We start from the raw sequence: 14505 nt of genomic DNA, 5'->3' as shown, positions 1-14505 counted from the left end.
TCTGGTAAAGGAAATGCTGTTTGCACTGTCTGCTTGATTGTGTATATCAACAGCATTCCAATGTTTCCTGTTTCGCTATTTTTCTTAACGATGGTAACAGTCCAAAAATATTTCAGATCAGATTGTAGGCAGGAAATCTAGTCTAACACAAGTCACCATTAAAAATGGATCAACTTTTTAGCTGAAGAAAACATTTCTCGTCTGCTTTTTCACCCAAAGGGGCAAATCTCTTAATTTTCTAGAATTTAAAACCCAGCCACAAATTGCTTTCTCTCAATGTTCTTTTCTAAGTGGCACTGCCTTGTGCTTTGTGAACAGAGTTGGAAAGGTCTGTCTTCTGCCTTGAAAGTGGGTGTCCAACAATGTTGGTATATGTAACAAATTCCCACTGAACTCCCTGTCTAGCAGCTCCCTCTCTTTTCTGAGCCTGTACTTGTTCATTCATTTTGTTTTTTGTTTTAGTTTTCCAGAAACCAAAATAAATGTTCCATTACTGTCTTCAGCAGTATAAAATCAGGCTCAAGACAGTGTGCTTCAGTGAACTCAAGCCCACCTGGTTGCTGAACTGAGAAATTCACAGGGAGATTTTTGAGTCTCTCCTGTTTGTAGGTAAAATTACGTTTTGAGTTTTTGAGAAGAGCTACTCCTCTTTTTCCGGGTGATTTTTTTTTTTTTTTCAAATTAGGCTGTGAACATCACTGCACTGACATTTTAGGGCTGAGCAAAGCCTTGCTCCAGACTGTTCTCCATGAATGGGGGTAAGCAGCAAGATGTGTCCAACAGATTGGAGAAACGCTAAATTTCTAAAGAAAGTTGGTAACTATTTTTAGTAAGATCCTTCCCCTTGACAAAGAACATTTAAAGAAAGGAAGGTGCAGGAGGAACAAATATTCCTACCACAAAATTCATGTGATAGCCAAAAGATCCAGGTATCACCTATGTCAGTGGAAATGGTCATGATGAATTTGACACACAGCTCTGTTGTAGCTGCAGGTGTACAAAAGCAGACAAATGTTCGTTGTAGCATGGGTGCAAATTATTTCTTAAACAAATGTGTCTTTGCCTGTGGCTATAGTCACCAGACGGGTGGTGGAACTGTGCAACCTTGAGCAACTCAGAGGTAAAGTGTATATTTATATAGGGTTTTTTCCCAACAAAGAATGTGTTCCTATAGTGAATCTGTCCTCCCCTTTATGCCTGGAGGCAGTTTGGGGGTAGTGGAGGGATAGAGGGGAATATTTGTGAAAATGGATTGAAAACATGTAATCTCTTGTTCTGCTACCACTGTCATTTCCATCAAATTTTGAGCTGCTTTTCAGCTGCCAGTTTATAATATATTAATGCACCTTTTTTGTTTGCAAACTAGTCTTTTAATTTGCTGAAAGTGCTGCCAAGGAATGAAGCTACGTATTTGTTCTTTGAAAAGTGCTGGGCTCAGGGGAGTCAGATCTGCTTTTGGGACATGTTAAATGGATTGTCAGAAAAGAATGTGCGTAGATGCTTATGAAGAAGAAGAGAGCACATGTGTGATGTGCTCTACATTTTATGTGGTAGGTTTGGTTGCACTCTTGCTCCATGTGTTCCCAGGTCTGAGCTGTGGGGAATAGCTGCACAAAGCCACAACAGGCTTGGATTTCTGTTCTAGGAAGTTGGTGGAATCCGTTGACTCATTTAGGTTTGCTTTCTTGCTTCCCTGCCAAGAAGAGTTTTCCAGTTCTGTCATCTTACTAATAATTCCTTTGGCCATGGGAAAAGCCAGCTGCTCAGTGTGCAGCTATATAAGGCCATGCAGGTTGTCTGGCCCTCCGTGGCTGCTCCAAACCTCCCCATGGCCGGTGTGCTGCTCCCAGCCCTTCTGGTGCATGCCAGCAGCTTTTACTATCAATTGGCACATTCAAAGTAATTTTGGCAAATCAAGCTTGGTATTTTTTGTGATTTTAGAGCCTCTTTGGTGAGGCAAATACAGTTAACTCTGCAGCTGGCTAGTGGAAGTGGGTCGGATTAGTCAACTGTGTCTTAGCCTTTGTAGCTGTCATGAACCTGCTTGAGATAAACTTCTGTTACTTCTGTGTAACTGGAGCTGCCTTTTTGGCTTTAGTGATTGTATAAAGAGACACCTGAAATGCAAGAGAGCCATGCCTGGAGAAATACATCTGGGGCCTCCTGTCTCCAGGAGGAGACAAATTGCTGTTTGAATTGACAACGGGCTGCATGCAGCCTGAGTACAGTTTTGCTTGCCAAAGTGAGTATATCCATTAATAGGTGGTTGTTTAAGGTGACTACTCATGTTTAAAGCAAAGGGTCTGTATTTTGCTGCTGTTGTAGCTAAAAGGCTGATTAAAAGATGCCTTCCTGGTAGTCTGAGAGCTCTTGTGGTTAGTTTCTAAACATTATTAAAATGCCTGTCTAAAACTCTGGTGAGAGGATTGTGAAAGATAAATTCTTTAGGTCTTTCCTCATTTTTCAGCTAACAAACTTTGTTCTGTAGAAGAAACTTTTCAGTCTTTTGGGATTTATTTGCTACTTTGGTATCTTGGTTTTGTCCATCCCAGTGTGTGAAATGAGAGTGTAGATGTGCCTTTCTTCTTTATGGAAATTACACAGTTCTGGGCACAAAGCATTAAACCCTCATTTTCCAGCTCTGAATTTTCCCTTGAAGGTATAGCCCAGCTTTGCATGCAAAGTGCTGATAGCAAAATCTAGGCTCTTGTAGTGTTTATATTACATCATATTCAAGCCAAGCTGCTTGAGAAGTGTTGTTTCATAAATACCTCTCTGGACTCCTGCCTTGACTTGCATGCAGTTTCCTTCCTTTTTTTCCTACCAGTACCTCTGCATCCAAACTAGCACCAGAGAAATTTCTTTCTAATCTTGGGTCTTGGTTTATGCCTGGGTGAAATGGAAGATGCATGGCTCATTCCCTGGCCCTGTCTTGGTTACTCTCTATCCTGTAGTAAGGAAACAGCATGGAAATGGTAACTGCAAACATGACAAAGTTTGTATATCCATGTGCCTGGAAGTAATTTGCTTGACACTCATTCTCAGGCTTGTTTGTGCCATGTTTTTGTCATCCTGCACTGTTGGAGTGTTGCTCTCTGATGGAGTCTCATTTGAAAGAATATGCATGAAAAACAATGTTATAAAATAAATATTCATCAACTGATGAATATCATGAGTCTCTGAGATCCAATAAGGATGCCAAAGCCTCTGGCTTTTGCCAGACAGGGTGAGATTCCCCAGCAGGCTGTTGGACTTCTAGCCCCTTCATCAGTGGAGAAGCAGGTCTGGCAGCCCTGCTAGCATGGCCATGCTCAGTGGCAGGAGTACAGCCTTGCTGAGGAGAGCATGGAGGTGGTTTTTTGGCTGGGGGCCTTCTCCCTCAAATTTGGGGGAAAAAATCCTCCAGAAAGCCATTACCAGTAGCAGCCTGATGTGAACTGAAGGTACTGTTACCAGAGCTGGGTTTAGCTGCTCTAATGCCTGTTCCCTCCTTCATATAACTAAGATATGAAAACATATAGATGAAGTACAACCATGGTGAGTCTAATCTGCCCTGCTGTCTGTGCCTGGTGCCCACACTTCCCAGTGCTGCAGAAAGTAAGCCCTGGGCCAGTAGTGGGATATAAGGTGAACTTTCAGGTGCTGTTTTTCTTCTTCCTGCCACACTTCAGTAGAATTACAGACATTGACACCAGGAACAGAGCCAGGAAACCCTTGCTGAGAGCTGGTACCATAGTGGTCCTATTTAGACCCACAGACCATGGGATGCACAGGGGGTGCAGTGGGATGGGGCACATGCCTTGAAAGGTCTGCTGGCTAAAGCCAGGGAGAGCAAAGCTGTGTCCTTTTTGCTGCTTCACTGGGGCCATAAATGGGCTGCTGAGAGTGGCTGAGGGGCTTTGCCACAGCTGCTGTGAAGACAAAGGGAAGCTTTATCCTCCCTGCCTTAGAGGGACAGATGCATGGCCTATTTAACATTTCTGTTTGGATAACTTTTAGACTGGATTGAAAGTAAAGCTTGGAGTGACCTTGGTGCTTCCATTTATATCCAGTGACAGAGCAGAATGGCAGCAGTCTGTGTAATAAACTTACTTGCCTTGCTTATAAATAAAGGAGAAAAGTCTGGTCAAAACCCCCTGTGGGCTGCAGAAGTTGGCTACACCTGCTTCCCCTACACTGGAGTCCTATGTGCTGTGTCACCAACACCTCAAGCACATTGAGTGAGGGGCAGTGGGATGCAAACAAGTGCTTGAGGGGAAGTTTCTGTTTCGTATTCATACTCTGGCCTGCTCTAGGCTTAAATTTTTCTGTCTGAATAAAGTGTTCTGGTGCTTCTCAACACTTACAGTATTAAACTGCTGTAAAAGAAAATGCTACCTCAAAAGTTCTTGGATCACTGCTGTGAGAACTGGCACAGGATGCCTCATGCTAGAAATCAGCTGAAGTGTTTAATGCTCTCTGAGCTGCTCGTTCGTCTCCAGCCAGTGTCCCTTTGCTTATAGCCTGGCTGGCAGGGTGTCTGATTTCTTTACATTTTGCTGTATCCCCTGTTTTTCCAGAGGATATGAAACTTGGTCATATATGATCTCCAAACACTTTCAAGGAATAAGACTTTGTATTGGTCAACTGGCTGCTCCCCTATGTGCAGTCTGCAGGTGTGTAAAATACAGCCATCCTGGAAATAGGCATGACTTTGTGAAGCTTGATAGCCATAATCTGGGTGAAATTGCTGGTTCCTCAGGTACCTTAAAGGATGGGTTGCCAAAAGCAAGGAGGGAGTGGTTGTTCTGTATTCACCTGAGGCACGTTGTGCATCCAGTAACAGCAGCTGTTGTGACAAGATGATCAGATTGGTGTGGATCTAATTCCATGCAGCTGTTGCAGTCATACTTGTCTGCATGTGCCCCAGCTTGCTGGACAGCAGGATTTGAGTGGCATAGGTTGTCAGGTATCAGCACTGCAGCTGGGCCTGCAGGATGCAATAACCAGGAGTCAAAGGTTTGCTGTACCTAAATGCCCATAAAGGATATCTGGTGTGACCTGTGTGTTTGTACTTTCCTGTGAAATGAGGTACAGTGCAGCAGATTTCGTACAGGTTTCTTCTGTGTAAAGTCCACAGTGCAGTAGAGGGAATAGCAAGTCAATAAAACTCTTCCTCTTCCCTGACTGAGAATGCTGCCTCCCATCTCCTCCCACAGAGCTGCCCTCTGAGTGCAAGTATTAAAATACTATTTATGAAGCAAATGCCTGGGATATATATGTGCACCTCAGCTAAGTTTGGGCTGTTCAAAAAACGTTGTGACTTTGGAGGGCTTTTAGAGGGAATACATTGTGGGCAGCTCTATACCCTGTTTCTCCATCCTGGTCAGTTCTATAAGCCTTTTCTGTTTGTTGTCTCTTTGTACCTCTTTAAAATGGAAAATCTCTTTCCAGTAATCCAGTTAATTCTCAGTGGAATCATTCTTGTTTTGTTAACTAAGTACTTAAATTATAGCTAGTCCATGACCCACAAATACCTAGGAAGTACATCTATCTGCAGTTGCAGATTCCAAAAAGGGCTCCTGTCAACAGGACAGGACATGGTTTTCAGACCTCATTGTAAGAGTTTATCAGCCATCTGGTTGCTGCATCTTGCAATGCTTAGCATTGAACAGCAGTTTTCATTCAGCCGTACTGCAGTCACTCATTCCCTATTATTAAAAAGTTTGGGGGGAAATGGCACTGTTCAGTCCATCTGAGATGCTAGCTACTGTCTGTACTTCTGAGAATGTAGGTACCATATGTTTCCCACAAAGTACTTCAGGCAAATCCAAGCGCTCTGCTTCTTCCTCACCACTTGTTTGTCGTTGTTTGGGACAGCAGCATTCCACAATGATGATGGTAAAAGCAGTTGGTTTTAGTTGTAGAACTTGACTTGTGTTTCAGTCTGCTGTGAGTAATTGGGTCAGACCACAGACCAGTAAAGGTTATGTAGACTTTCTCTGACACATGATGTCATCTCATTTCTTAGGCCCATTGCAGACTGGGATCCTTCTTTTTTTTTCCATAATTCCCAAAAGCATTTGTTTGTTCAACATGGATACCTCGATAAATAAGAAGAAAATTCTGGAGACTGAAGTGAAAAAATATTTCTGGCCTATCTATAAGGCAGTCCAGCTTCAAGACCAAAATGTTCTCTGTATAGTTAAACAGATGAGAATCATTACTTTCCCTGGCTACCCATAAAAGCTGAAACACACAGCAATCTGAATTGTCCCATTCAGTTAAGGGATCTGCATTTAAGAGATACCTCCAGCTTCTGCTCTTCGGTAACCCGCAGCTTGACAGCCTGGGTGGGAGCCTATGCCTGAAGTGCTGCCTGTGGAGTCTCACAGTCACTGGTGAGATCTTGTCTTACTCCAAGGACCTCATACAATATGTCTAAGCCATCCCTGTTGTGTACCTAAAATGAGGCCATCTAGATTCCTCCTGATGTGGATTGTGCTATATACGAGAGACTGCAGAAATGTTTGAGAAATTGATGAACTTTGAGTCTTAATAACAATGCTCATTGATGAAAACAGATTAACTATTCAAAATTTGTGTGTTGCAGAACGGAGGCAAAAGTCTGGTCACCACTTGTAAATGAAGAGGGAAAGACAAATCCTTACAAGATGAATCTGGCCTCTGAGCCACAGGTAAGTACAGGAGTAACTGTCTGCTCTTGTTCCCTCTTATTCCTGTGAGAGAAGGTCCTGGTCTGATCCTCTGAGGAGCTGAGTATGTGCCACTCACATTTTGTGTTGGGGATAGCACCATGCCACATGCCATCTCGAGATTGTGTGGCCCTTGGAAGCCCTGAGAGACAGATGCCCTCCCTCATGGTGAGAAGCTTGCTGCTGTGGAGAGCTAGTCAGGTACCATGCCAAAGGTAACCAGCTTGGGTCAGAGGCACCTCCTGCCATCTGCATGCTCACACCCACCACAGAGCACAGAAGGCACTCTATACAGTTATGGCTCAGTAAATCTTGCTACTGTGCTAAGCCAGTTGTTTTTCATAAGTAAAAGAGTCTTGGAATATTATTCATTCTTAGTGTTTTCTGTTGTTTTGGATTTTTTTTTTGTCTTACTCAGCAGGCTCTTAGCAGTCTAGCTGTGGAGAAAGTGGAAGAGACATATACCAGCATCTTACATTTTTATCTTTGTGGCAGATCATGCAGCCTCTGTCTAGGAAGTTGGTTTTGTAACCTGTTGACAACCTTGCTTCATTGGTCTGCTGCCTCTGTCAAGTAAATGTAGTAATAACGGTGATCTGTGCAAGGGCATTGCTGGGGCTAGATTTAGAGATTACACTGCAAAATCTATAATAACTATCCTAAAATCAGTGGCATTCTTCTGGATTTTCACTGGGGCAGTGACATGGATTCTGGCCCTAGCACGCATCCCATATGACTCTTTCTAGCAAAATAAGTAGATTGTAGAACTAGTTTGACTCTGCAATTAATTAAGCACTAATATGGCTGTTTCAGTTGAAAAGAACCTGAGACTAAAGCAGCACATGTGCAGCAACACCCTGCCCAGACCTTGGCCTGAGATCTATCCGTGTTCTCTTTCATGTCAGGCTGCTCTGTGTTGCTTGGCATGAGAATTTGGTGCAGCATTCTCCAGGTATTTCATAATTTGGCCAAGGCACAGTGTGAGACTGAGCCATTTGGACTTAGTTTCAGCTGGGGCCGTGTGGTGGCACCTGTGTGTGACACTGTTGAGCTGAGGTCTGGTCTGTGTCTTCTGCTGCCCAGGTTTTGGAAATGCTCTGCTTCAACCTTGAGACTTGAGGGCTATCTCTTGCCAAGGGAGTGGGGCAGAGTCTGCACTGAGGCTTTGCTGCAAGGTTGCTGAGAGCTGTCATTTAATTCAGCAGGAGACTCAGTCCTAAAAACCAATTTCCCAATGCAGCCATTAGCAAGAATTTAGCTTAATGCCACAAAATTAAACATAGGGCGCAACACATGCCTTAAGCAGGAGTTTAAAGTAGCTCACTGATTTTAGTTAACAGCAGCAAGAAACCTGCTGCTGCAGCCCCCCTGTCACTGCCCCACCACACTTTTCCCCCACTCCCTCCTGGACAGATGGTCAGGATTTAACAGTAGTGCTGATGGTGGAGCACATCCCCTTCTAAACCCTAACCTCAGACTTAGTCCTGGTTTTAGTTCTGGCCTTTGGATAGATTCTGCTAGTTTGTAAGCATAATACAACTGAATTTATTGGTAGCAACCTGCAACTGACTTGAGCAGGAGAATTTGATGTAAAACTGAATGTGGAAAGATCTGTGTTATAAGGCTTATCTCTGAGCAGTGACCATTGTCTTAATGTTGTACTAAGAATCAACTGTTGCCTGAAATAAGGCTTTGATCCTTTCTGATGGCTGATGTTAGAACAGTTATTTCCTGTTGTGAAAGGAACATTTAAACTCACAGAAGTCTTGCCTTTTCTTATTCCCTTCCTTTAAATGAAGCAGGTGAAATCATTTACAGTTGCCTATATGAGAGGGGCTTGCTGCTGTGCAGAGCACTGGGCTTAACTTTAAAAGGCTTTGCTTGCCACATACTCAAACAGGGGCATTCAGCAGTGTGAGGGGACACATGTCTCCAAACCACAAGCTCCTATTTACTCTTATGGCATAACAGTGCCTGAACATGAACACCATCAAGTTGTAAAGTTGTGGGGTTTTTGTTTGGTGTATTGTTTGGGGTTTTATTCCCATTTCCTTTTTCAGTAGCTGACTGCAGCAAGTAAATTTTTTGTAGCAAGGTCTTTCTGCTTGGAGCATGAAATTTACAGAGCATGCTGACTCCTGCCAGAGCTGTGGCAAGTGTTGGCCAAGTTGCTCTGGGGCTGTGTCCTTGCAGCATCATCAGGGGTTTTGGCCAGACCTGCTGCAAATCAGCAGTAGCAGAGTGCAGAAGATACTATGTGTATATGTACCAACATGGCAAACTGCTATGAATTTTACCACAAAGATGCTGATCTCATTTTTCCAGCAGGACTGGTTGAAGCTGTGAGTAGAGCTGAATCTTCGAAGGCAGTGCTGAGCTGTTCAGGTTTTTTTTTAACTTGCTGGCCAGTGAAAACAGTATATTTGCTTTTCTTGGCACTAGTCTAGTGCAGAACACTTATTAATTCACTTACCAAAGAAAATAGGACATGCTGAGTCCAAGTGGTTTGTTTAAGTCCTGATCTGGGGTCCTCTGACAATGATTCTCGTTGGCTTTGCACATAGCCCTTTGAATGCAGACATAAAATGATACATGTGAATAGTCTTACTTCAGGCTCAAAAAAAAAAAAAAGCCTTTAAAACCCTTGCTATAGAAATTGACTTATTCAGGTATATTACCACCTTTCTTAGAATTAGTTTGTAAGACGTTGCCTCTCCTACCTTCTATATCTTAGACATTTTTCATGCTTGTCCACCTTCTTTTCATCTTCCCTTTTTTTTTTTTGATGCAGCTACTGCATCTTTGCAAAAAATGTTGCAAAATAACTTAATTAGCAGTTTGTCTCAAGAACTAGTGCTTAAGAACTTGTCTATGACTAGCTACATATTTTAAGATCCCTGCTTACACATTTTTTACCCCATTTGAAATGGATTATCTGTTTACTGCTGTAATCCTTTTGGAGGCTGGTATTTGGTGATACGCTACGTCATGCCTGTGGAAGTGTTTTCCCTTACTTGGAATGTAAGTTAAGATACTTTTATTTGCCGTTGGAAAATAAAAAGGCATTCTACAACCTCCCATACATTCCCTGAAGTCCTGAATCCAAAGACTGGCTTCATTGTCTAAGCTGACCTTTGCCCATGAAAGAGCTACAGTCTTATTATTATTTCATTGCCATTATCCTTATCCTTCTAAATTAATTTAAACTGAGGCAAGAGTGATGACAAAATTGCATTTCACCGAAAGGTGCAGCAGCTTGTCGGAGGTGATGGCTCAGCAGCTGACCTAGCTTTGTTTTGGTGTGCCCATAGCAACATTAGAGGAAGGAAATTACAGTCTTCTTAGTATATTTACTCAGTTGTTTCACTTGCACTTCTAACCCAGATCCTAAGACCGATTGCTCAGTGGCATTTTCCCATCAAGAGCTTTTCCTCACAACAGTGGGAAAGATTAAAATAACATGTCTGCCTCTCCCTTCTGCTTGATGTCTCTTGAGAAAAGTGGTCACAGCAAGAGAGAACAAGTTACTTGGTGACTTAGGTAATTTTAATGCTTATGATACTGACTAGAGACCAGCATAACTTTGAGTCAGCCATGCTCTTTGGTGATATTGGGCCAGTACAGGGCTGTATTACCCCTTGGTAAAATAAACAATACAATTCTATGTCTACTAGCTTTGTCAGATCTTGTCAGACCTGGGCTCTGTCTTTTTGTTTGTTTTTTTGTTTGGGTATTTTTGGGTTTGTTTTGGGTTTTTCTTGTAAGACACAAATGCCAGTGGGGTCCAGGTCTCTTGTTTTTGCTGAGTGAACTAATGTAGGGAAAGAGCTGAGAGAGTCCAGCGTCAAGGACAGTCAACACCAGGACTGTCTCCAAAAGCTTTTTCAGCTCTCTGAAGGCTATATACCCCGTTTGCAATAAGTCACAAGTATTAACATCAGACCTTGAGAATGTCAGTGAAAACTCTGGGTTTGAGATGGATGGTTCAGCTCTTCTTAATCACAGAAAGTAAGGGCTTTCAAACATAAGGATTCTTTTTTTTTTTAGTTAGAAATAACTTCCACACAGGGTTTAGCAGCTGGAGGATCTGAGGGTAAATCAGGGTATTTTTAGGATGAGAGAAATAGACAGCCACTTTTGTCTTCCCAAGGCTTCTTAAAAGTGTCTGTCGTGTGCTCATCCTTATCCTTGCAGAGTGATGTCATTGTTTCCGTCTTGTGTATTTTATTTCCTTGGATACGAAGCAGGCGGGGGCTATAGAAACTGGGTGTGTGGCTGGCTTGGCCTTTGATAAGGCTGTGCATGTGTGGGCAATGCATGAAGCTATGGGTATATAAAGTAACAACATTGTTTGAGACAGGGAACTGTGCTGGCATATCGCGACCTGCTGGTTTTGGTTAAAAGGCGTTACTGCATGGGTGTGGAATGTGTCAGGGACGTGGAGGGAGAGGATGTGGGAAGCCAGTCTTGTTGTTTTACCCCCCTACATTAACAAAACCCCAAACCCTTCCTATTTTTTAATCAGATTTCAAAGCATTGCAGAAGATCTTTCCATAGCTGAAAAACCCCAAACAATAACAGAGGGAGAGGTGAAAGTAAAGGCACTTCGTAATACTTGTGATCACAGCTGATGAAACAAAGCATGGGGTAGAGTTTGCCATGAATGTGTCCTCTCCTGAGCTGTTGTGGTGTGTTTGGCACGAGCAGCCTCTCCCCAGACACGCCAGCTGGTCACGGGTACAGCCTTTGCTCCCTGGGTGGCTTCGCAAGGGCAAGGATGGCGTGGGGGTTTGCCTGCTGGTCTCTGCTCTCCTTCACTGCCCACAAGACCAGAGTGCTCACACTCCCTGAGGTCTGGTCAGGGGCCCGTTTTCTTAGAGCTGAGTAAACATTTGTACTGAGAAATGTTTAATCTTGTTTCCTTTTGGCGTGGCTTTTGAGGTGTGCAATCCAGCATTGCCCACCCAGAGCTTCTGCACTCTGATTTGGAATGCAGAAACATCCCATGTTTCTGAGGCCCTGTGAGGCAGTTAGTTCTGCTGGCTCACTTGGCTGCTCCAGGGCCTGTGGATGCTGATTTTTTTTAATTTATTTTATTTTTTAATTTTGTGACATGAGGTCAGAATGAATCCCCTGACTCCAAGAGCTGAATCTCTAGGAAATAACTATGCTGGCCAGTCTGTAGATCACTACTGCACACCTGAAACTAGTTTTTGGCTTCAAGCAGCCCCCCTGCTCCTTATTTGGCCTCTCTTTCCTCCAGACACTGTAGAGAGGTAGCCTTGGAAGGGTCAGGGGGCAGGCAGGGGAGTGAGGGTGCTGTTGGTGTGGTGGCAGTGGGGCATTAGCCAGCACCTCTGAGCTGGATGCCTTCAGGCTGTGCTGTGGGAGAGGAAAACTGCACTTACAGGAGAGGCTGTCTGACCCCTTACATCTTGGTGCAGTTTATTTAGTGAGTACAAAAAGCCTCCAGATTTTTCCTGTTTTGGGTGGTGGTGAGGTGAGTGTAGCCAGGATGGCCCTGGCCACATCACTGCAAGGTGGAAGGGGCCTGAGAGCCCACCTTCCCCCCAGTCTGCTCCCAACCTGCTCGAGGGCTCGAGGCCATGGAGATGTCCAGATGGCTTTATGCCACTGATGCATAGGATGAGCCCCAGCTCAGCTGGTAGAGGTGGCTCATCCTGGGCTGGCTGTCTATCTGTCTGCTTCACTGACACCTGAGAGTTTCTCTGAAGTCACATACCCTGATTTCTGGGACAGACACGCCCAGTGGTGGTGCCATTGGTGAGGAGGAAGCAGCCATCCATGCCACAATCTGCTGGCTGGCCCCAGACACAGAAGTGACAGCTGATGTAGCTGTGGGGATTTCATAGCCTGGATGTCAGTGTCACTGAGGATGGCCTCATATGAGAGGGAGGAAGGGGCCATTGTTTTCCCAGAGAATTCCCCATGACGCAGCCTGCAGCTGGTGCAGTAGGAAATGCTGATCTGCTTCCTGCCCCGGCACAGGGATGTTTTCCTCATCCCTACAGTCTGGCACCTTTGCTGGCAGCTCTCTGCTGGGAGGGCTGTGGTGACGGCAGTGGGAACCCTTAGCACCCAGCTCGAATGGCCATGGTGCAGCACACAGCTGTGTCCCATCTGCCCCTGGAGAGGGCTACTGCCACTAACAGCTGGCACCCAGAAAACTCATCTGGCAGAAGTTGTGCGTATCTGGCCAGAAGCTAGGGTCCTACAAACATTGTTTGTCCTTGGGACTAGAAAATAGCTTTTCCTGTCAGATGGGGACCTTTGCAGTGGTGCTTGGAGCAAGTGGGGTTATGCTCCAAAGCCACTTGGAGCTTGTTCTTATAGACAGCGTAGTTTCAAGTAGTGAGGAAGGCTATTGAAGGAATGGCTTCATTTTCAAAGTGAAGTGAGAGTTCAGAAGCGGCTGGCAGAGAAGTCTGTGCAGTTGCTAATCTGGTTTAGCTTGGTCTGGTCACTCTGCCAGTCCCTGTAGAAACATAACCCCTGCAAAGGAAGGAGGGGAGCGAGGCTGATGTCTGTGCAGACAAAGCAATTTAACTATCATGGTATCAGTTTATAGTGGTAAAATACTGTTCTTGAATATCCTGCCTGGTGTCTTGGGAGCTTCCATATCCCAGCTTCAGGCCAAAATAACCACTGCTGGTATCCCTGCTCGCTGCTGACAGGGCTGCTGTAAGGGGACTGAGGCAGTGCCATGGCTTGCAGGGAGGAGAGTGAGGCAAGTGCTTCCAGTTCTGCCTGCAGATGCCAGCAGAAGGTGTCTCTGAAGAGATCTAACATTAGTCATGCTCCTCTGTAATACTCTCAAAGAAAGAGCAGGTCATGTCCTGACTGGATAAGATCATGTCCTTTTATCTGACTGCTGCTTCTTCCTTTGGAAACGGACCATTGCTTCCTGCTCTTGTAATCTGTGCTCCAGCCAGGGATGCTATTTAATGCTGCTTGCCCCCTTTTCTTTGTGGTGGTCCTGGGATTGCCACAGCCTTAGAGATGCTGCAAACCCCAGGCATCTCAAATGCATAAACCAGGTGTTGTCCCCACATGTGCACAGTATAGCTGAGTTTTTGTGCTAGCATTTTCCACTTGCCTGCTGGTGGACAGGTTTTTGGGAGTGTCACTTATCTGACTTTTTTACCAGTATTAAGTGAGAGACTGTCACATAAAACACAATTCCAGGAGTTGGGGCTTTAACAAAACTGCTGCACAGCACAGGCCCTAAATTGGCAGTTCTGGAAAATCCCTAGATAAATATATTTGACAGTGAGAACACATTATCTTTTGATCTTGGGATCATGAAGGCACTTGTTCTTTGCAAATTCCTTCCACAGCTCGAGCAGAAAGAGCAGCATGGCGTAACAGGAAATGCTAGAGAATTTGGATTAACCAAATGCCCTTTATAATGTTACTGCTCTTGCAATACTTGTCTGTAGACTCTTGGGTTATTCACCTTCTGCTCTGTTCTCCAGATGGGATTTTTCTAATCTTCAGACACCAGCTTCTGCATGAATTTCTCTATTTTACTGTTACAAACCCCCTTACAGTCAGTGACCTCTATACACCTGAGAGCTCCTGCACATGTCCCAGTACTTCTGAAAGCTTGATTTATGGTCTTGGTGTTATTACACAGCAGAAAACTTACCTGGTGGCCAAAAGCAGGACAAAAACTCCTATGTGGATTCTGTGTCTGAGTGTATGTTGCAGTCCTTGGAGTCAAGGCACTCAAGATGTCAGTCTCTCTTCTACATGTAGCTGCCCTATTTTCTCAATTACTTGCAGGAAG

The 14505-nt window shown here is 44.3% G+C and overlaps 1 protein-coding gene across 2 annotated transcripts in view; it reads left to right on the top strand.

Moving 5' to 3' along the window:
• The window catches only part of PDLIM1 (PDZ and LIM domain 1), a 43758-nt gene that overhangs the window by 15352 nt on the left and 13901 nt on the right, over positions 1-14505 (top strand). For both annotated transcript variants that reach the window (XM_085065519.1, XM_085065518.1), the window contains exon 3: positions 6593-6677. In XM_085065519.1, the coding sequence (XP_084921645.1) occupies positions 6593-6677 (85 nt within the window). The remainder of the gene's footprint in view (positions 1-6592; positions 6678-14505) is intronic.

Source organism: Lichenostomus cassidix, chromosome 6, assembly GCF_008360975.1.
Source record: "Lichenostomus cassidix isolate B80296 chromosome 6, HeHo_3.0, whole genome shotgun sequence".
Classification (NCBI taxonomy): Eukaryota; Metazoa; Chordata; class Aves; order Passeriformes; family Meliphagidae; genus Lichenostomus; species Lichenostomus cassidix.
The sequence above is the reverse complement of the archived record's forward strand: the minus strand, read 5'-3'. Positions and strand labels throughout refer to the sequence as shown.